The sequence below is a fragment of the Cibotium barometz genome, chromosome 3 (genome assembly GCF_041138505.1).
Source record: "Cibotium barometz isolate CiBa-2024 chromosome 3, ASM4113850v1, whole genome shotgun sequence".
Taxonomy (NCBI): Eukaryota; Viridiplantae; Streptophyta; class Polypodiopsida; order Cyatheales; family Cibotiaceae; genus Cibotium; species Cibotium barometz.
Window position 1 is genome coordinate 18,727,723 of NC_141048.1, and position 24,013 is coordinate 18,751,735.

At 47.4% G+C, this 24,013-nt stretch overlaps 1 protein-coding gene across 2 annotated transcripts in view; it reads right to left on the bottom strand.

The window, feature by feature from the left end:
- Positions 1–652: 652 nt before the first annotated feature.
- Positions 653–24,013, bottom strand: part of LOC147639797 (prolyl oligopeptidase family protein) — a 39,159-nt gene continuing 15,798 nt past the window's right edge. Inside the window, exons 2-5 of one of the 2 annotated variants that reach the window (XM_086774122.1) lie at positions 14,235–14,429; positions 13,971–14,000; positions 12,730–13,839; positions 653–1,459 (exon numbers count right to left, since the gene is read on the bottom strand). In XM_086774122.1, coding sequence (XP_086630248.1) covers positions 908–1,459; positions 12,730–13,839; positions 13,971–14,000; positions 14,235–14,429 — 1,887 coding nt within the window. In that variant the 3' untranslated portion in view covers positions 653–907. The remainder of the gene's footprint in view (positions 1,460–12,729; positions 13,840–13,970; positions 14,001–14,234; positions 14,430–24,013) is intronic. The other variant, XM_086774133.1, reaches the window with a different exon arrangement.

Here is a 24,013-nt window from a genome sequence, read left to right on the forward strand (position 1 = left end):
GCAAATACATCATGGGGTGTTACAGGGCTGTGGAAAAAGAAACTAGCTAACAGGGCTGTGAGAGCCACATGGCTGATACACAATGTCACTATATGTGGGATGAACGGAAGATAGAATAGCAGAGACTCAGCTAATGATGCCCTCCTCCTCCGCTGATAAATATGGGAACCACATGAGAAATTTGGGAGGTAGAAGGGGGGAAAGGCAAGCTACAGGTGAAGCAGCAGCTAGACCAAGTGGTAAGTGGGGTAGAGAATAGCAAGTAACAAAGGGCTAAAAACATTATCCCAGCAGAAACATAAATAGTGAAAGCCTTTGCCAGTGGAGGTTTTTCCTCCTCTCATGAGTCAGATCAATGGAGCCTTTCAAGCTCATTTCCTGAACATGAGAAAGAATTTGTGAACCATGATATTACTATTAGAGAGCTGACTTGGATATATGTAGTTAGTTGACTATTATCACTTGTGCGCATTCATTTAATGTACATTTCTTGCACCTGCAAGCTAACTGCACAACCCTCACCGTGTGCACATATCATGAACAATATAGAAAAAATTCAGTAGCTTTCAACTACGTGAAGTACAAGCTATGGATCAGAGATCCAAACAAGTCAGCTTGACTCTTTTAAATGAGCGAAAAACTGAGTGCTTGCTGGGTTAATCCAGTAGATTATTAGAATACATAGGATGATGAGAAACAGTATCATCAACCTACCAGACAACCAAAACAGACAGAGCGGCAGAACTTACATCTTTATCCCTCTTGAAACCCACATTTACATCCTGATTCAAAGGCTGTGCGAAGTCTGGATACAAAGGAATTTACACCTTCAACAATGAACCATGGTTACCTTCAGCAAGTACAAGAATTTTGAAGTGTCTGCACGAGAGATTACAGCTCCATACTCTTATAAGTTCCTATTAATAAACTCACATATCCGCTCTTCCATGTACATCCTATCTTTCAATCGCCGAGGCATGTGCCTCTCATCAGGAAAAACAAGGAGCTCATACTCTTTGCCTGCTGCTATGAATGCATTTATCAGTCGTGCTGTGTGCCGGAAATGGACATTCTCATCTATCATACCATGGACAAGCAAGAGCTTCCCTTTGATTCTAGGGACATGAGGCATCACGGAGCTATTTTCATAGACCCTAGAATTGCTTGCAGGCATGCCCATGTATTTTTCTGTGTAGAAAGTGTCATACCCATCCCATGCCGTAACCGGGGCCCCGGCCACAGCACATTTAAATGTATCAGGACAGCGGGCCAGACACATAGCTGCACAATACCCCCCATAGCTCCATCCGTATAGACCAACATTGCCTGGGATTGTCAATCCTCGTTGGATTAACCACCGAACACCTGTCTCTTGATCTTCTACATCCACAAACCCAAATTTGTACTTAAAGGATCCTTCAAATTTTAATCCACGCCGTGCTGTGCCCCTGTTATCAAGCTACAGTGAAATGCCACAAGAATCCACAATGTCATGCCATTAAACAATCCACATCCTCATTTGAATAAACAAGAAGAAATCAATAACTCTTGTGACCACCACGTAATTGAGAAACTAACAAGTTCATATTAGCCTAAAAAAAGAATGAAAGACCTTTGACAATGCTTTTACATCCCAAATGTGTCAGCCAGACACTTAACATAGCAGTTGGAACTGGGCACACAACTCTGCAAATCAGTAAAGCAATTGGGTTCTGAAGTGCTTGTGTGCTGCATGTATATATTGAAACTCTAGAGACATCGTGAGGGCATACTAAGACAGCATCCCAAGGACACCTCCCATGCCTAAATCATCAACTTTCGACAGTGAGGACTACGGACCAGGCTCAGCCCGCTCTGATCTGAGCCCCCTCCACCTCTACCACTTGGGGGTGACCAGAGAGTGACCTCGATTATAGTGAGCGAGTTGCCCCAAGCCCCCAAGGGGGCGACATTCTACCTGCCAGCTACAGATCCACGACCTCCTCAAACAGCATAGAGAGATTTGACCCCATGCCGTATAGGAGTTTCTGGGAGGAGGATGGTATTACCGTGTGACCATCATGTAGCACCACATGGCTATCCTGACTTACATAGCTATTTTTATGCATATTTCTATTCCCATGGTTCATTAATCATCATGGATACTTTGTACTACATTTGGTCTCGTAGACCTTTGAGGTCTTTTGTAGATGTTAATATAACTTTCTTTTCTCTTTCTTTCTAGAACCACTTCATTCTCTCCACCATCAGATCAGTTCTAGCCGAGGTAAGTATTGTCATTAGTTGATCAGGGCATATCTCACTCTACACAGGATCATCTGCTGATTACATGTACATAGACTAGTGTTAGATGTTTTCTTTTTACCTTTCTTTTCAGTTTTCCATGGCTCGGTATATCCATGGTACCATTGTATCACTGAAGGCCTCATAGACCCTTGGGGTCTTTTGTATTACTTTCTTGCTTTCTTTCTCTTTCTCTGTTGTGCGGGTGACCAGCACCTGTCGGGTGTGGAAAGTCCTCTCCAGCTGGGGTTGAGGGGGTCTCTTGTCAGCTGGTTGTCTGCTTGGTAGCGCTAACTGTCAGCAAAGAAAAAGATATATTGGAAGTCCACAAAAGCAGCACTAAAGCATTTCTCCTCTTATGTTTTACTGCCTCAAGTAATGCTCTTAGGGTGAAGATGTGGTCCAGTGTTAGAGCAGATCCATAAGAAGCCTGCCTTGCCATGACTAAATCCCTCCTATCTCTGCCCAATCATTGAGGTACACATCACATTCTGAGCCACAAATCTTGGTCATCAAAAGTGCATTCATGCTGGTGCAGTAATTTTTGGGATTCATAAGTCATGCTGACCTTGGGAACCAACTGAGAAAATGAATGCAAGCCTCCCAATCAAGGACTGGTAGAGGGAAATCATGGCGAGTGAAAGTGCCAAGACACTCGCCGGGGGGGGGGGGGGGGGGGGGGGGGGGGGGATCCTACAGGGTGGTCAACCGATTGCGGGGGGGTGGCTGAGTTGACGACGACGGTAACCTGATCATGGCCCCGGATCCCTGCAAGGCATATGTCCTGTGTCTTTGATGGAAACCTCTTGAAGTTGGCCCGTTCTCTGGTATGTCCCAACAGGCCTAGGATTAGGGCTAGGGGTGTGTAATAACCCAAGATTAGAGTTAAGGCTTAGCCAAGGCATGGGGACTTCGAGGGTTCACACGTGTGCTAAGGGTGCTAGCAAGATGAGGACTACGAGCCTATAATTAATAGCCTAGGGCTAATAATGGCTAAAAAACTTATAAATAAAGCAAGAAAGCTAATAAATAAAGCAAGGGCCAATAATAGCCGGGTTATTACTATATAAGTGACCTTGGGCTAACTTATTAAACACAAGAGGTCAAGTAGTCATGCAGCGGCTTGGGATGCAAGATCTCGAGGCCATGGAGTTGCAAGGTGGGTAGTTCAGCCTGGTGGTATGGGACGCTAGGATGGGGCCATCGGTACCAAGGCTCGTGGTAATTAGACCTCAAGTAAGTGCTCGCCTGCATGCGTGATGTGAAGGGCAGCAGGGCAGCACATACGGCCGAGTGTCCAGCATGTGCACAGCGCCGTAACAGCAGCCTGTGTGCACAGCACACAGCTGGCCTGTATGTGTCATGTGCAGGGCGACGGGGCAGCTAGGCAAAGTATCTGAACTATGCGCAAGGCTGGGTTGCAGCTGTTGGTCGTACTGGACAGATCTGGTCCCTTGCTTTTGGCAGACAGGGATGGGCAGTAAGGCAACCACTGTGTGGCTACGTCGCACAGGGAGAGGGGGAAGATGTTGTACATGAACAAGGTGTAGTTACCGACCATGAGGCTAAGCCTGAGCCATGGGGCCATCGGTACGAAGCAGGCTCGAGGTAATTAGATCTCGGGCTCGGGAGTGGTTCGAGGCACTGAACCTATGGTTGGGTGGTGAGTCGCTTGCCACAATTCATCACGGTCATGTGATATGTACGACGATGTTGGGTCTATGAAACTTCGTTAGGGTTTGCGTTCTAGGTCACATAATCTGTGGGTGTGGTCTGTGTAGCCCTGACACTCTCTCGGCGAGACTGAGTGAGACCAGTGCTGAGGGGCACCCACACAATGTGAGAGTGAGTGCCCACGGGGTGACCACTGGGCATCTTGAAGAGGGGGTTCTAAATCAAGGGTTGTCGAAGTGTTTCTCATCAGATAACTAGATAACTGGCTAAGTCTCTCCTCATCAGAGGTCAGGGGTAACTGGGTGGGGGCTAGCTTGAGATAACCCAAGCTTTGATTAAACTGGCAACGAAGCGGTCCTTGAAGGAGGAACTAATGCCACGGGCTTGGGCCTCCATGAAGGTCCACCACACATTAGGGGTCTAGTGTCCACCAAGAGTCGGCGTGCAGGCCGAGATCCGAGCGTGGAGAAAAGCCTTCCATGGCTCACTCCCTGTCTAAAGGCCTCGAACAACCAACCTATTGCTCTGAATAGCTAGATCAATGATGCCCAACCCACCACAATGACGAGTCACAAGCCTGAATAATAACCCTTCAGGCCACCTTGGCCCTCGCAAGACAGTTGTATGTCCCTACCTCAAGAAACATCTGGATCAGCTTTTGCACCTGAGGCATGCCCAGGAGAACGCCCACCAAGAGGTAATGTACCACATGCTGCCTAGAGCAAGACGGGCAAGCTGCTGCTCTGGCAAAATATCAATCCCCACCTGACATCACAAATATCTAACTAGGGTGCCACGATGAATCCATTGAAAAGACTCAATTGGTCTCCATGCCAGGGTGGGTGAAGATCCAACCCAAAAACGACGACTTGTGCCAGTTGATCTGAAGTCCTGACGCCATGCTGAAGACCTCAATGGCCTGCGCGAATCTCTGAAGATTTCCTTCCTCTCTTGAGAAGTAGGCGGCGGTTATCATCTGCAAACTCGGAGTCTAGAAGCTCCTCATGGGAGCGGATGGGGAGACGAAGATCCTCCAGCCCAGTCCCCAAGGTGGCCAATAAGCTGCTCATTGCCTTAGCAACAAAGAGAAAGAGTAAGGGGGCGAGTGGGCACTCCTGACGACGGACTGATCTGGTAATCGGGAACCTGTCCCCTTTGGTCTCATGATGAGAACCTGACTGTGGCCAGTGGAATAAAGCGCTAAGACTCCCCGGATCCAGCCGGCTGAGAATCCCATCAGAAGCACAGTTCCTTGAGGAACTTTCATTAGTTTTGTTAGTCGGTCAATATTTCGTCCTTACGAATGTTGGGATTCAAAATCAATTCAGTCCTGGAAGGACTACTGTGCAAACTCGTTGATAGAATCTCTCTTGTTTAGGACACTCTGAAAATTGTCCGATAGGATCTCTTTGGATGGTTGAGATTGCTAGGAGATTTGGTAGCTTTTAGAAAAGTTGACCTTCAATTTTTGCCCAAGTTCATGGGGTGAAAAAAATAGCTTCAACCTAACTTGCCTTGTGAAGGTTATTGATTCATACGATAGGCTACTGGCATTCAGAGAGCATATGGTATCCGAAAGAGCTTACTGCCTTTCTGGTGGATGGCTCAGGGAATGCAAGATGACTCGAGGAGTCGGAATGACTCAAGGAGTTAGGCCTTTTTAGGCCAAGGCTTGAAGATGACTTGAGAAAATGATTTGTTCTCTAGAAACAAGTTCCTTCAGTTGGTAATCTACTATGACCAAGAAGCTCAGTCATTGAAGGACGATCTCTCGCTTCTAGTAGATTTGGATAAAGAAGAAAGTGTGGAGGTAGGATAGAGAAGAACGTTGGGGTTATACCTTTTGCCAAATCAAAGCAGTTGTTGGGTTCAGCCTAGGATTGGACAAAGGAGATCTTATGATTGAACACATGTTCCATTCAGATTTGGACAGGGGAGATCTTACGATTGAACACATGTTCCATTCAGATTTGGACACATGTTCCATTCAGATTTGGACAAGGGAGATCTTATGATCGAACACATGTTCCATTCAGATTTGGACAAGGGAGATCTTGTGGTTTGTATATTGTGCCTTGAGTACATAGTACATACTCAAAGGACTTCTCTCACATTCTCTCACATGAACGATTGTTTCAATTGCATGGGCGTGCATGAGGTGGGAGAGTTGATACAACTTGTTACTTGCGCATGTGTTGTTTGAACTTGTGATGGGGTAATGAGATGCTGGAACTTATTTGCACTAAGTGGGCTAATGTTTGCTGACAATCAATGCAAGATGACATTTGGTATGACACCTAAGTTGTACTGCGCATCTGTGCTAGGGTGTTCTGGTAGAACTGTTGCACTTTGTGGTTGACTATCTCAACTCTTGGATTAAAGTGAGATTAGATTAGATATTTCAACTCTTAGAATGGAGTTGGACTATAGTGAGCCTTTCAACTCTTCAACGACAGTTAGATTAGTTGTAAGCAGTTGGATCTTTGTAGCAAGATCTACAAGAGGAGTTTCATACTAGCTTAGGTAAGATCCTATGGGTGATTCGCTTACATTGGTGTCTCCTTATGGATTCACCAAGACGTGAATCTAATGGAAGGGGGAGATAATGTTACGTCCCGACAGGCCTAGGGTTAGCTTAACCTGGGGCTAGGGGTGTGTACTAACCCACATTAGGGTTAGGGCTTAGCAGGGCCTGAGGACCTGGAGGGTTCACACGTAGGCTAAGGTCGCTAGGAGGATGAGGTTTGGATTGGTCGTGGGTCAATGATTAATAGCAAGGGGCTAGTTATAGCTAAAAGCTTATAAATAAAGCAAGAAAGCTTATCAATAAAGCAAGGGCCAATAATGGTTGGGTTATTGCTATATAAGTAAACTTGGGGGTACTTATGAGTTATTAGAGGTATTCATGCGGCACGGACATGAGAACTGTCAGGGGCAAAACCTCAGGGCCATGGAGCTATGAGCGGTGGGCTCGGAATGGTGGCACGAGACACCAGGTTGCGGTCATCTAGGCTTGGCAAGCTCACAACAATCAAACCTCAGGCTCGAGGGTGGTTCGAGGTTACAGTTGGGTGTGGTGAGTCGCTAGCCACAATCCATCGTGGTCATGCGATGCGTACGATGTTGGGTCTACAAAACCCCTGTTAGGGTTTCTGAAGTGTGTGGATCTAACCCAGTGTTGCATAGAAACGCGTTTCTTACAAAACGCAGGCAGAAAAACAGCACAAGAGAGAGAGAGATGTAGGCGTGTAACTCTGCTCTGATATACACAAGAAGATCCCGAGGAATGATACAAATGAGGTATGGGGGCTGAGGACCTATATATACCCCCCTAGAGGGCAGTCGGCCAGCATAAGGAAAAGCCCACGACTGATAAAAAGGTCCACGACTGCATAAATGCAGTCGGCCAGCAATCTGGTGCCCAAAACTGATCAAAACCAGTCGGCCAGCAGCAAGAGTGCCCACGACTGATAAACACCCAGTCGGCCAGCACTGTACTGCTCTTGGCACCCTCTGGCAGCCCTCCCAAGCCTCAGAAAAATGGGAAAAAATAGGGGAAAAATACGGAGAGTGGGGAAAAATGGGAAAACACCTCATAAGGGCGGGCACACCCACACAAAGGCCCTGGTGTATATATCTAGATAGGAGATGACTTCTAACACCCCCTCTCAGCTCCTGGCTGTGAAACCAACCACTGGGAGCTGGGGTGCCGCCTGAGCAAATCCTGAGAGAGCGACTTCGTGAAGAGGTCCACCGTACTGTCCTCCGTCGAACAGAACTCTAGCAAGATGTCATCAGCAACGATCTGTTCACGAACAAAGTGCCTCGGGATGACCATGGGTTCCTCCAGTGGAAGCCCAAACCTGCAATGTAACCTCCTCCTGCTCCGTAAAACTGCTCCTGGGCCATAAGTAGATCCCCTCGTGTCCGAATCTCCTCCCCAAACCGAGTCACTCCAACCGCGGAGTCGGCGGACTCCATCCAACAATCCCCCTCCTGTGTACAAGAGTCCATGATCCTTCGCATGTCGCAGAAACCACAGGAAACGCAATCCTGCCTCCCGAGGAGACATCTGCAACCAAGAGCTCAACTGCCTCATCAGGAAGCTCCCGTCCAATCCGGTGTCCATCAACCAGATCAATGAACCATCCAGCTTCTGAGTCACAGAGACATCACACTGCTCACAAGGATCAACACCTGTTTTACGGTGCACAAACAAGTCCTGGAAACCTGATGAAACCTGTCAACCACCCCCTCTGAATCCGGAACCACAAAGCCTGGAGAAACCACCTCCTTCTGCAAGTAAGCACCTGCCACCTGCCTGGCTTTCCGAAAGGTCCCCGTGGAAAGAACATCCTCAACTACTGGAAGTTCTATGTCCCGAACACTACGAGACATCAGAGCATAAGTGACCTGTTCAGCTTCCTCTGACTCACGAACACAAGAACTACCAACATCAGTACTGGAAAGTTCCTGCCAACTGCTGCCATCTACTGGCAAGCTATCCACCATCTGGTCTCGGAAAGCCCGCACCTGCAGCGTATCCACACTTGAGTAGCCATAACCACACTGCCACTCATCACAATCCTGAGGACCTGGGAGAGAGAGTGCTGAAAGCTTGTAAACTCCATTCTCCACTCTGCCTTCCCAAACCACTTGGCCTGTTGCTTTGTCCCGGAGAGCAACAAAATGCTCATCAAACTCCACACGTACGCCAGTCTTGCAAACCTGATGCACTGACAACAGATGAAAACCAAGTGCTGGAACATACAACACCTGGGAGGAATGCTTCCCCCTCTACCATCGGGAACTATCTCCATCCTGCCCTCACTGTGAACTGGGATAGTGGACGTATCCCCAGTAAGAATATGACCAGAAAGCCTGCAGAGATCCTGTAAACCGGAACGGGAAGGAGTCATGTGCCTGGAAGCACCACTATCGAGAATCCAATCCCTGGTATCCGTTGCGGAGAGTCCTCCAATCTCCTCCCTGCCTGAAGAAAATGAAGTATCGGTGTCCATCACCTCCAGGTGCACAAAAGCCGGAGTCTTCATGATTGCTGCTGAGGAGTCTTCACCCTTCTCGGTCTTCCGCTTGGGACACTGCCTCCAGTAGTGGCCTTTCTCGCCACAATCATTACAGGTCCTCTTTGCCTTCAGTTTCTCGCGGTCAGCGTCGGACTTCTTCTCAGAAGACTTCTCCGATGAAGCCTTCCCTTTGCCCGAGTTACGGCCTTTCGACCGTTGGCCAGTTAAGGCCTCCGAACCTCCACCCTGAGGAGGGTTCGTGAATCGTTTCTCTTGGTCCAGGACCATGGGTACAAGCTCCTCCCACGTGATGGTGCTGAGCCTGCCACTGGTAATCAACGACGAGTAAAATGCTGAGTACGAAGAGGGCAAATGTGACAGCAACGTGATGGCCATGTCCTCCGACGATATCTCCTTCCCAGCCTGAAGAACTTCCTGTTGAAGAGCCTGCAGCTTGTTAATATGCTCCCGCATCGTCGAGACGACTTTGCAGGTCTCATAACCCACATCTGTACTTCCAAGGAAATCCTCTTCATGGGCGATACCCTGTTGTAAAGTGAGGCCAAATGCTGCCATATACCTCTGGCCAGCGTCATGTGCTTGACATGATTGATTACCTGCGGTGTGCAGTTGAGGAAAATAAACGAACGGACCCTGGCGTTGACACGATCCCACATCTGTGTCTGGGCCTCCCGGTAACTCCCCTTCCTCTACTTCCGGCCGTGGAATACCAACAACGACGAAATCGGCGAGATCGTAGGATTCTAGAACGGATTCCATCATCACCTTCCATATGCCGTAGTTGCTCCCGTCCAACTGACGGTCCACCGGGAACGTGGGGAGTGTCGGGATCTTCACATGTCTCTCGGCCATCTCAAACAGATCTGCCATAGCGGGGATGTACTCTAAAAAGGGTGGGTGGGTGGGAACAAAGAAGAACTAAAACCTGCAAGTGGCTGTCCAGCAAATCAGCCCGCCTTCCTCTTGCTTCTCCTCTTCCCGATCAGCCCGAAACAGTCCACCAATCAGCCACAAAACAGTCCCCCTCTTGCTCACACAAATCCCAAGACCTATCTAGAGCTCTGATACCATGTCACAATACGCAGCGGAGATGATGACCAGATCTGGGAACACACGAGCAAAAGCAAAAACGCAGGCAGAAAAACAGCACAAGAGAGAGAGAGATGTAGGCGTGTAACTCTGCTCTGATATACACAAGAAGATCCCGAGGAATGATACAAATGAGGTATGGGGGCTGAGGACCTATATATACCCCCCTAGAGGGCAGTCGGCCAGCATAAGGAAAAGCCCACGACTAATAAAAAGGTCCACGACTGCATAAATGCAGTCGGCCAGCAATCTGGTGCCCAAAACTGATCAAAACCAGTCGGCCAGCAGCAAGAGTGTCCACGACGGATAAACACCCAGTCGGCCAGCACTGTACTGCTCTTGGCACCCTCTGGCAGCCCTCCCAAGCCTCAGAAAAATGGGAAAAAATAGGGGAAAAATATGGAGAGTGGGGAAAAATGGGAAAACACCTCATAAGGGCGGGCACACCCACAACAAAGGCCCTGGTGTATATATCTAGACAGGAGATGACTTCTAACAGTGGAAACGTTCGAAACGTTTCGTACTATATGAAACGCGTTTTTTTCAGCCCGATTTTAATAATGCCCTAGAACACATTGCCGTCATTTCGTACATTTTTTCCATGCGCGTTTTCCAGAGGCGGTTCCCTGCATGTTTCTCGACGGTATGTGTACCAACTGGCCAGTGATAGTGCACCTATGAAATCCCCGTATCATCCTTGGTGTCCTTGGGCCTTGTGGAGGTCTATTCGAGGGGTAATTTTCCTTTATGCTTTACGTACGTTTTCTCTGCAGAGCTCACAGATAAGCACGCTTTTTACTCTGTGCTCAATCTTTCTTGCATATCTTCCGCTCCTTGCTCTATTGAGGCCCAAGGCTACCTGCCTTGGGCAATATAGAGTGAATTTGGAGTGGTTTTACAAAGGCAGCTTGATTGGGTGAGCCATGTATTTTCAGTTGCATCTAGCATGGTGATCTTTGTGTGGTCTCTTATAAGTTATGTCATAGGGCTAAATACATATTTTTTTTTGTATATTCCAAGTTAAAAATATACATATTTTTTCTATTTTGTTTGAAACCTTTTTGGACCCGTTTCTTACCTTTTAGGAAACGTTTCAAAACATACGAAACCCGTTTCATACCTGCCGTTTCAGAAACGCCTGGCAACACTGATCTAACCCCAATCCTCTGTGCTTCTATGTTAGATAACCGTTGGTGAGGTCTATAGAGACCTTACAGTCTGTTACATGCACCTCTCCCTACAGCTGGCCCAGCAATGGATGCTACCTATCTGGCAATGAGCTAGACCTATCACAACCATCCTTGTCGCATACGAGTCCATCCAGTGTCAAAACCAGGGTGCCCAGTGCCCAACTGCTCATATATGGTTGTTCCTCATAAAGAGAGCCTTACAAAGTAGAGCGAGTACAAAAAATAATAAGGGTGGAGCATCGATTTCTAACGATCTTGACATGAGGCTTTATTGAAGAGCTTTGCAAGGAATGATGCAAGAGTTGCACACAGTCATGAGTAAATGATCTAGATCGTAGTGCATCAATGCCATCCTGCATCGATCTTGTTGCTAGCTTCAGCCCGCCAACACCCCCCCCCCCACCCGGGCCCCTCTTTTTGCACCCTATTCAGCCTCTCCCTCAGCCCATGCGTAGCCTGGAACAGCACCACGGCACCAGGACAGCAGCTGAGTTGACTTGGGTTGTACTTAGGCAGTTTCTTTCTTTGATAATTTTTTCAGCCTTCAAAAACAATTTTGGCAGGCTTATACTTGGTACTTTTCCTCACGGAAGTAATACAGTAAATATAGTTGAGGTATTTGTTTGTGCTTCCTGACTTCCATTGCTTTCTTCCCTCTGTTAAGTCACTTGCACATAGACAGACAGGTCTTAGTAGCTATACAGATCAGCCCATCACGTTCCACAGAAGGCTAAGCATCTTATGGGACGCCAGTACTAAATATTTCAGAATGAAAGGGTTTCAAACGGTCCCACTCTCCTTTTCCAGGAAAATCTACAAACTCAGAAGAAACTGTAAAATAAGCTACAGATAATGTTAGCTTCCCAATGTGATCAAGTCCTGATGTACTAAACAGCCGAGTAACAACCTGCTAAATCCCGTTTAAAAATGCCAATGGCTTACTCCCTAATGTACTTACAACACATCATATCTGTAACCTGTCTTTCCCAGCCGAACTCAATACACAGCTACAGGACATAACTGGGAATCAAAGAGCATACTCTTTACCTATGAGTCTTGGAAATGATTCTCTGTTTCCCCAGCTGGGCAAAAAAGCCACACCCTTTGCTAAAGCCTATCCTCAGCAGCACTCTCCTGGAAAATCTCCAAGCGGAGGGAGCCCACACCATCTCTAGCTCCTGAAGCCTGTGAAAGAGCTTTTTGAGGAGAAGAGTGTTGAAGGTCTCCAAAAACCTAGTAGTTTTTCAGACTAGTCCAAAGTTCTTGTATGGTTGAAAATATCTACTCAAATTCAAAAATGGTCTAATAGTTACAACACGCAAAATACAAATTAATGTTAGTATTTTCTCAAACAGTTACTAGCACATGCAGACAATATCTACTACAGAACAAGTAGACACTTACACATGCAGATGATATCTACTACAAAACAAGTAGAAACTTACTCTCCAGACAAGGATGCCTTTACTTCGAAGGTACTGTGCCCGCATGTCTACTGTATTCATCCAAGTGTTGCAAACCGTTTGCACATTTGGACCCCCGTAAACGCTCACAAGAGTTCTGTACGGAGGTGGTCCGAACTGCTTTGCATCTGGCTTGTAAACAGCTCCATAAAGAACAGTACCATCAGAAGCTGCAATCTGCACTGTATCTGGTGGAAAAAGCTGCAACTTACGAGCACGTGGTGTAGGAGCTGGCTGTTCATAAAGTGGTATCAATACCTTCCCATCTTCCAGATTACAAACTAACACACGAGGTGGTGTATGCAGAGAATCATGCATGTCAACAAACCTTCGCATCTGGTGATCCAGAACGACCACATGCCTGCCTTCATCCTGTGTCAGCCTTTTTGGTTTTGGCAAAGGTAGAGTGGGATCTGGAAACAGTTTTGTGCTGTAAAGGTGAGTTTCAAGAGGACTATCTAAAGTTCCTATGAAATAGACTTGGCCTGAATTTTCATCTACACCTGCTATCTGCTCCACCATCCAATCACCCTGAGTCAATGGGGTTAGGCAAAGCCCATTACAATCATAAAGATACAAGTGCCTGAAACCTGATCTCTCACTTGCCCATATGAAGCCTCCAGCTAGCATGTCAAACCCCTTCTGTAAGGGAGTAAAGCAGTCATGGAGATTTACCCAGATCTCATTTTCTTCAACCAAGATGACATCCCGTGTACCTGTTCTGATGTCAAATTTAAGAAGCTTTAACCGTGAATGAGAACGATTAAGAACCTGTGCAGTAAGTGTATTGTCAGGCATCCATGTTACTCGAGCCAAGTACTCTTCATCTTCTTGGTCTTTCCTGTGATGTCCACAGTGCAGGTCTGCCCACACAATGTCCCCTCCGGATGAGGGCACAATCCCAAGCCGCACCTTCACATTTGGGTTGCCAGCAAACGGGTAGGCATGGTCCTCTTGAGCATCTCCACCAAGATTCGACTTGCCTGGGTGCATAATTCGATAAGGGGGTACTACAGATGCATCAACCTCAGCAAAGGCAAGAAACTTGCTATCTGGAGACCACCATAATCCATTTCTTCTCTCCATTTCCTCCTGTTCCAAAAAGTACAAGCTTGAGGAAAGCAGAAAGCTCAAGGCCTGCGAGATAGAAAGCTTGAGTATAACTTCAAGCCCACAAAGCAGTAGAATCCTTACGAGTGGTTGTGAAGGTACATAGAGATTACCTGCGCAATGTACTCTGCTAATCCATGGGTCTGCATACACATTCCAGGGTTGAGGAGTTAGAAAAGTAGAGCAACCTTTCTATTATCTTCACAAACGTTGACAGGACATAACTTTTTCTTATCTAAGCCGAAAGGCCAGAACTGCTAATTGATTTTTACTCTAATCGTCAAACACAGACATGCAACGTATTGTAAGCACAAATTTGCAAAACAAGAACCTAGTAGCAATGAAAACAACATAACACTTCAAACCATCAACTTTACCTTTCCGATGCCCCTAGCTCCAAAAGTAATTTGTTTGGGCTCGCCAGAACTTAGAGGAGCCACGTACAGCTCTTCATCCCGTACATAAGCAATTAAGCAGCCATCAGGAGACATAATTGGGTCCAAAAGTGGAGATGAAGGACTGCTAGCTATTTTAAGACAAAGCTCTGTGCTAGTACCCATCTGTACATAAATCTGTTGAGCAATAAGGTGTTAACCCTCTCTCTCTCTCTCTCTCTCTCTCTCTCTCTCTCTCTCTCTCTCGCTGCCCTCTCTCCCGCGTGGGCTGGCTCTGTTCGCCGCCGCCTTCTGTTCGCTCTGTTCGCGCCTCTGTGCGTAGCCACCGCCTTCGCCCCTGCTCGCCACCCTCTCTCCCGCCTGGGCTGGCTCTGTTCTGTTTGCCTCGCTGCCCTGCTCGCGCTATGCTATTCTGTTTGCCTCGCTGCCCTGCTCGCGCTATGCTGGCCCGTCTCCCTGTCCGCTAGTCCCACACACCCTGCCCCCCTTTTCCCCAAGGCAGCAACATAACTCTTTCGAGCTGGGTTCGGAACACTTTCCAGGATCATGGACTTCCCGGATCAGAGATGCCTGGGACTTTTTCTTCTAGAGCTTCGTAGACACAGGGAGTCCTTAGTGAGATCCAGATCAGCTGTACTTGCTCGAGGACCAGCACAAAGAGCTCTCACCAACTTCTTCCATACCAGCACTCCAAGGGCCGATCCACCCATCATACCCAGACCACAGGCTAGTGCAAGAGCTCGGCCGAGACGTGTGACACTCGACAGAGCCACCGAGTTATGCAGAGCATGACGCTCCAGACCCCATGGCCCTCGCCCACGGCCACGCCACCACAGGAGGATCTGGGCCATCATCTCCCATCATCGCAGGACCTTCTCGCGCCAGCTCAGTTTTATCACCTTGAGCACCGTGTCACAGCGGCCCATGAGTGATGTATTAGGGTGATATGAGAGCTCTCTGCTCATGTACCTAGATCAGATTTTATAGTTATAGATTTTTGTTATCTTTCTTTATAGGTCATCAACATAGACCACAATGATAACAATCAACCCCCTCTCAAGGAGGATATAAAGGTTCGAATCTGCATGAGAACGGCGCAGGCCGAGTTTCTGAAAGAACTCATCAATCCGCTGGTACCAAGCCCGCGGAGCCTACTTTAGACCATATAAAGCCTTCTTGAGCCGGTACACATGATCCTGTTTGCCCGGAACAACAAATCCTGGCGATTGATCAATATAAACCTCCTATGTAAGCTCTCCATTCAAGAAAGCCGACTTGACGTCCATCTGGAAAACGGGCCATCTATGATGTCCTGCAAGTGCAAGAACGGTGCGAATGGTAGTCATCTGGGCCGTCGGAGCGAAGGTCTCATCGAAGTCGACACCAGGGCGCTGAGCATAACCCTTGGCAACCAACCTCGCCTTGTGCTTGTCCAAGCTGCCATCAGCTCGGAACTTTGATTTGAAAATCCAACGCACACCAATCACCTTACGCTGCAGGGGCCGAGGCACCAAAATCCAAGTGCTATTCGATAGCATCCAGCTCTGTCTCCATAGCATGACGCCAAGACTCATGTGAAAGAGCCTCGTCTACAGAAGTGGGATCAGAAGGACCATTAATGATTGTAGACATAAGAGCATAATTAACAAACATGTTGCCCTCATGAATTTGTTTCCCTGTAACTCTGGAAGAACGCCGAAGAGAACCAGGCGAAGGAGCAGAAGGAAGCTCACGTAACCCACAGTCACGAACTGTCTGATAATACCAACCAGGTACAGATATGCTCGAACTCGCCGGAGGAGGAGCAGGGTCATCATCATCTGACTGAGAATCCTCAGCTGGAGGTGTAACAGTAACAGCGGGAGCAGGAGGAGGAGGAGGAGGAGGAGGTGCAGGAAGAAGAAGCTCACCACCTCCCTCTGAAGATGTAGGAGTCTCGTCGAACACCACATCACGGCTCACAACAACTTTACCGGCTTCAGGATCATAAAGACGATATGCCTTGGACACAGTGCTGTATCCGAGAAAAGTCATGCGTTGAGACTTCGAGTCCAACTTGGAGCGGTGCTCCTTAGGCACATGAACATACGCCGTACATCCAAATATCCGAAAATGAACAACGGAGGGCTTCTCACCATGGAAAGCCTCATATGGAGTTTTGTCGGGAAGAGCAGCAGTAGGAGACCTATTCTAAATGTAGACAGCAGTGGAAGCCGCCTCAGCCCAGAAACGTCGAGGTAATGAAGAATGCTCAAGCATAGCACGGGCCATCTCCATAATGGTCCTGTTCTTCCTCTCGGCAACTCCATTCTGTGATGGAGTATATGATGTAGTAAGCTGTCTCCGAATGCCATGTGTCTTGCAATATTGCTGAAACTCCTGGGATGTGAACTCACCCCCTCCATCGGTCCTGAGAGCCTTGACTGAGTGACCGGTCTCTTTTTCCACCTCGGCTTTCCAATCACAAAAGTGATGAAAAGTCTCATCCTTGGTCTTCAGAAAGAAAACCCAAGTATATCTGGTAAAATCATCCACCATAACGAGCATGTACAACGCCTTACTCAAAGACGCGGTACTCATAGGACCACATAAGTCTGCATGAATGAGAGCAAGTGATGTCGAAGATCTGTGTGTCGCCTCTTTTGGAAAGGCGGCTCGGTGTTGCTTCCCCTGTAAACAAGAGGAACAAGCAGAAGACGGAGTCTTGATGGTTGGTAATTCATCAACCAACCCATCCTTCGAAGCTCGCTGCAGAAGCTGATAGCTCAAATGGCCAAACCGAGCATGCCAAAGAGCAGAAGAAGCACCAGAAGCAAGCAGAGCGGTTAATTCGTAGAGGCCACTATCTTGGACTCCCTGAGCCAAGATGCTACCAATCGCCTTATCACGAATGGTAATCTCATAACGAGAAAAGATCACCTCCGCATCCTGAGCTGTAAGAGCACTCACTGACAAGAGGTTAAAAGCTAAATCTGGAATATACAGAACGTTAGAGAAGTACCTCTTGTCCTCGTCAGAACGGAAGATGGGGATAGTGCCATGACCATGCACTGGCACAGAAGAAGAATCACCCAGAGTGATCTCGCCTGATCTGGCAATGAAGTCCTCGAACCAATCTCGATGGGGTGTCATATGAGCAGTAGCACCGCTATCAACAATCCAAGACCGTGACTGAGAAGTCACAAGAGCAAGTATACGCCGAGTACCTGCTAAGAGAAGAATTCCATCATCCTTCTTGGGTTGAGACACTGCCGTTGAGGAAGAGTTCTTTGCTGCTTCATCACGCTTCTTCTTGTGACATTGGGGTGACTTCTTGCCACAATAATGACATTCAATGTCCTTATTCTTTGAAGATTCGTTGTCTTTATCCTTATCGGAATCCTTGGAGAGTTCTTGTCAGAACCCCCTTTACCTTTCTTTTGTTGAGTCTTCCCTTTATCTCATGCTGCCAAAGCTCCATCAGGGCCACCGGAGGTGCCAGTCCGCTTCTCAAAGCGAGACTCATTTGCATAATGGAGGGGAGAACTTCCTCCCAAGTAACTGGAACAGGACGAGGAGAAGAAACCAGAGACTGAAAGTATGCATCAAACCTCTCTGGAAGTTTGGAGAGCAACCGAATAGCCATATCCTCTGTGGAGATGTCCTTGCCACAAACAGCAAGCTCGTCCCGGAGATCTTTCATCTTCGAGATGAAAGCAGATAAAGATGGAAACGCAGAAACTGATAAGTTCATAAGTTGCTTTTCCACTGCCAAAATCCGACCCGGAGACTTAATCTCATAGAGATCTGCAAAAGCCTTCCAAACTTCATGTGCAGCATCTGCTGTACGCACATGAGAGAGAACAGCATCCTGACACTTCAACATTAGGAAGGAGAGAACACGTCGATCATTCGACTGCCAAATATCAATCTGTGCCTGAGTCACACCACCGAAGCAAGGGTGGGAGGGGTGGCATTGGCTGGTGTAACAAGCCAATCCCAGAGATCCACGCCACGCAAGGCCGATTTCACCTTCACCTTCCATAGGGTGTAGTTGGAACCATCCAACTTGGCAGACTCAGCAAACATATGAAGAGAAGTGGGAGCAGCCATCACAAAAGCTTGGGCTCAATCTCAAAAAATGCACAAACTCTGAAGAAAAAGTGTCCTCCACACAGGTACCAAGAGTGCCACCAAAGCCTGCAACACCACAAGCCCCCTCTGCAAAGGGAAAGGACCACTGGAGAGGAAAACGCAGCAGTGAACAAGTGCTGTCCTGTAGAAAACAAACCGCCTGCAGTCCAATCTCCAAGTGGGCAATGAAACGCTGATCAACAAGAGCCAGACGGCTGAATCGGTGAAGCCAATCTGAAGAAAAAACGACCAGCAGAGTGCTGTCCAGAAAACGCAGCAGCAAAAGCTATGGATCTGGAAGAAAACGCAAAGGAGAAGGTGCTGAAAACAGGGCTGAATCTGGGGCAGCAGAAAGGTTGCTAAACCGGGAGCTCTGATACCATGAAAGAGTGCAGAGAGCGGAAGCAGAGTGGCACTAGAATGTGCTGAACAGAGAGTGCAAGAGAGAGAGAGATATGGAGCAAACTATGCTGAATATACTGAACCAAAACAGTCCCAAGCAAGAGACAGTGTTAGTCTCATAAGTGAAGGAGCAAATATGTACAAGACTGAATGAGAAATGAGAGGCCAACACCCACTATTTATAGTGGGGAAGTGCTGGCCGACTGGAAAAATGCCAGAATGGTTAGGAAAAATCCCAGAAAAATAGTAAAAAAGGGGTGGCCAGCCCACAAGCAAGGGCCATACAAAAGGGGACCAAATGAGCACCATAAAGGGCAGAAACTGGGGGATGAAAGTGCTAACACTTGTGCGCTGCTCCTACAGCCATACACCGCCGCCACCTTGGGAAGCTACCACCGACGCTCCGCCCAGCAGCGCCCTCCTCAGCCAGCTCTCTGCCATGCACCTCTGAGCTTGTGTACTTCTGCCTGCCGCTGCGCCCGCCAGTTGTTGTGCCACTGTTTTGTGCGCCTGTCCAGCAGAGCCTTTGCCCTTGCTTTGTGAACTCTGCGCCGCCCTGAGCAAAGCCGACCAGCAGTCAGCGCCAGCAGCCACCCTGACAACACCGCCACCTGCAGCACCTCTCTACATATCGCCGCCGCCCCTATATAGGGGCAACGCTGCTCTGTTTGGCTGCCTCCGTGTGGTCTATATCTGAATAAGGAGAATCAACATCTGGTAAGAAAGGCTGGTCCTCCAGAATCGTGGGTAGACAATCCATGTTGTGTGCTCTCAAGGTCTTCAATCCCTTTGTTCACGATAGTGGTAAGTGGGTGAAGAGGTTGGTTGTCGCGGGTGTAAATGGGTTGGTCGTCTCCCAATGAAAGACCTCGAACGGGGCTCTCCAGTAAATAAGAAGTCCCATCCTCTGTGTGGTCTATATCTGAATAAGGAGAATCAACATCTGGTAAGAAAGGCCGGTCCTCTGGAATTGTGGGTAGACGATCCATGCTATGTGCTCTCAAGGTCTTCAATCCCTTTGCTCACATGGTATCAGAGCTATCGTGAGCAAAGGGATTGAAGACCTTGAGAGCACAAAGCATTGATACCACGTGAGGGCAAAAGGATGAAAGAAACAGATGTACGAGAGATCAGAGAAAATCACCACAGCATGAAATGAGTGAGTGTGTATATATATGATGGTGAATGAAATCGAGTACAAGAGCTCGGTGTGAGACTCTGATAGGGCTACATAGAAATGAAGGAGCGGAGAGGGCTGCTGTCCTGTGCTGATGCTGAGGGTGGAGAGGGCCGCGCGATCCAAAGCAAATGGTAGGCTGCGTCCTGAAGTAATGAGCAGAGAGGGCTGCTGTCCCCATGTCGAGGTAAAGGAGCAGAGAAGGCTGCTGTCCTGGTGATGGTGGATGAGGGCGGGAAGGCCACGATCCCGAGGTAGTATGAGCTGATGTAAAAACGCTGAAAAGCTCTACTGTAGCAGAGAGGGCTGCTGTCCCATAAGCTGAGGAAGAAAACGCTGCTGAGGTCTACTGTAGCAGAGAGGGCTGCTGTCCCATGAGCTGAGGAAAAAAACACTGATGAGGTTTACTGTAGCAGAGAGGGCTGCTGTCCCATGAGCTGAGGAAGAAATCGCACATGTGGTGATGATGATGCTGATGTAGAGCAGATGCCGGCAACAGCAGCAACAGGTCGTTTTGTGCCATGTTTGCAGATTTATGATGCGCGCAAGGTGGTTCCAAACGTAGTGAACGATACGTTTGGAAAACGTGCTGAAAAGATTCCAAACGTAGTGAACGCTACCCCCAATATGTATATATACAAAATTTATAGTTTACTTATAAAATTTTGAAATATGAAGTTTGAAGATTCATCAATGAGCATTAAAGCACTTACTAATACTATACAACCTTTAGTTTCAATTTTGCGAGAGGGAGAGGGAGAGGGAGAGAGAGAGAGAGAGAGACTTGAGCGCTGCATAGAGACGCCCGCGGGAGAAGACTTGAGCACTGCACAGAGATGCCGCACAAAGGCTGCCACACGCACGTAAGGAAAAACCAAAAAAAACGACGTTGACTTGCATCCGTTTTTTTAACCTATAAAATCAAAAGTGCACATTCACTAACGTTTCCAAACGTTAGTGAACGTTCCGAACGTTTGGATTACATCACAACGTAGTTTGGATGCAGCTATGGATGCGCCTACTTATATGAGATTTGGGCTGCTGGTCGGCCAGCAACAAGACCTGAAAAAAGGCAAAATAAAAAACCCTTTTTGGGCTGGAAAAAATACCAATTTAGGTATTTTCACACACCCAGTCCCTCTACGAGTCTTGCTTTGACTCTCGATTACCCCCACCAATGCTTACTTCATCACCTCTCCCAAAGGCATCGGATGAGTCCTCTACTGCAGCTGGATCTTCTTCTTCACGCTTTGAGAGGAAGATTGGCCTACCTCAGTGGGTTCAGCAACTCTTAAGAGATTCTGGTCTCACTGATGCACAGCTCCATAACCAAATCTCTACCACCATCCCTGGACCTCGTCGTTCATCTCGGGCTTCCACATCTCATCACACAGTGAATTATGCTCTCATGAGTTCTCTCCAAGAGATCAATGAACCTGAGAGTCCAGAGGAGACTCTTACACAGCCGCAGTCGTGGCAAGCCATGGAAGTAGAGATGTCCTCTATTGAGAGGAATCACACTTGGTCTTTGGTGCGAAGGCCTTTACATCATCGTGTGATTGGTGTGAAATGGATTTTCAAAGACAAGTTTAGTCCAAGCTTTCAGAGACATTTGAGATGATTGATCTTGGCCTTCTTCATTTTTTTCTTGGGCTAGAGGTTTGGCAAAGAGATGATTGTATCTTCATTTCTCAGAAGAAGTATGTGTAGAAGTTGCTCTCACTTTATGGGTTGTCAGACTGTACACCTCTCTCTTGTCCCATGGATTCCAATGCCAAGTTATCAAGAAGGATGATACACCATTGGTGGATTCCACAGAGTACCGGCGGCAGATTGTTGGCTCATTGCTTTACCAACACCCGTCCAGATATCTCCTATGAGTGTTCTCAGACAGTTCTCATTAGCCGCTCGAAGGTCTTAGCTTTGAGAGTTCTTCGTTATCTTCGAGGTACTTCAGATTATGGCATCACCTATTCCTATGGTGCTGATTTGGTTGGTTTCACAGATTCTGATTGGGTAGGTGTCACCAGCCTGGACATTTCCCAGTCTGAAAGGGGTCTGGTGGACTCCAGGATGTTTAAATATTTGGAAAGTACAAGCTTTGGGAATGGGGGATTATCCTAGAATACAAAGGACCACACTCCTAAAAATTTAGGAGAGTTGCTATTTTTGGCCCGACTCCGATGGAAATTCTGTTCGCGTCATTACATCTGGAATTAAGCAGATACCAAGAGTTGGCAAAGTGCCTATGACAGAATGTCTACCGGTTGGGATATTTTTAGAGATAAAGTTTATGGAAGGACCCATCTCTTAGATTGGGACATGTGGCAAGGAGGTAGACCAAAGTGAGACAAGTGGCCTGACACTTGTTAGAAAATGGATCAAAGTGAGACAAGTGGCCTCGCACTTGTCACTCCAGCTATTGTGTGGCTCTCCACTTGTCATCGTAGCCTTCTCTTGCCATTTTAGCTCATGGGAGGCCCAAATCTATAAATTGGAGCCCTCTCTCTTCATTAATGGAGGCTCTCTTGCTCCACACTAGCCTCTACCACCGTTACAGGCTGCCCTAATGATGGCTACTCTCTTTCTCTCTCTCTTGAAGGCTGCCCATGAAGAATACCGGCTGTTGGGGACTGTTTTGGAGGCTTCCATCGCGAAGAAATACTGAAGGCAAGGGTATTCAATCATTTATTATGATTTCTAGCCAGTGTACTTGTTGTACCAGCATTTGTACTTGCTGTACCTGCTGTAATAGCCACCGTACTGGTTGTACCAGCCACTGTACTTGCTGTACCAGCATTTGTACTTGCTGTACATGCTGTACCAGCCACCGTACTTGCTATACCTACCACTGTACCTGCTGTACCAGCATTTGTACTTGCTGTACCAACCACCGTACCGGTTGTACCAGCCACTGTGCTTGCTGTACCTGCCACTATACTTGCTGTACCAACATTTGTACTTGATGTACTTGCTGTACCAGCCACCGTACCGGCTGTACCAGCCACCGTACCTACTGTACCAGCTGAATGGAGAGTTGTACTTGCTGTACCAACTCTATTGCATGAAGACCCGTGGTTTTTGGGGAAGAATCAGTACCCACACGGAGGTATATGGATTATATTATTGGCTCAGCATTTCTACAGCCTATGTTCCGGCTTGGTTGCCTGGTGTTGGGCTGTGTTATGGCATTTGTATAGGGATAATCCGGCATCTCCCGTGGGGAGAGTAAGGCCCTCAAAGCTTGTACATGATATTATTCTCCTTGGGTAATAAAATACTCCAAGGGGGGGGGGGGGGGGAGGGGGGGTCGGCCCATTCCAGCCTCTATGCGGTGTCACACGTTCAAGCTCCATTTGCAGCATTTGTGGATGTTTTGTCCAGCTTTATGTTTTATGCAAAGTGATGATGGATATGTGTTAAGGCTGTGGCCATGTTTAAATGTTTTAATATGCATTGATGGTATCAACAAGTGTGTCAAAGGCCCTAGTCCCCCGGGCACTCACCGCCGCGAGTTTCATTGGTATCAGAGCATAGGCTTTCTTGGAAGCGGAGGCTTCCTTCTATCAATAAGGAAGAGAAAAGATCTCAAGTGGGGACCACACTTACCATCATTGCTGTTAAGCATGGCTAGCCGCTTCATAGCTTATGAAGCAAGAGCATGAGCAAGTAGGCAGCTTGTTGATCTAAGGATTTATGAATTCACAAAATTTATCTTGGAAGTATGGAGTTGGCTTTATGTGCACACGCTTAGCACTCTTTCCATATGGATATTGTGGATTATATTATCAAGCTTACAGGCAAGCTATATGGAGATATATCTTAGGATATCTTAAGGATATGGTGACGAGATATTTCTTCTGGCTTCATAACCAACCTGGCAAAGAAAAGCTAAGTATACTTTGAGTTTGCAAACTTAGTGCTTTTGCTATGAAGTGTTTTTGATGTTCACTAACCCTTGTATAGCTATGCAAGGAGAAAGGTGTTGTTGTTTGCCTTGAGATGGTTTCAGGGAAACACTGTTTATGGCTCCCTTTAATGGCTCCCTTTAATGGGATGAATTCTTTTC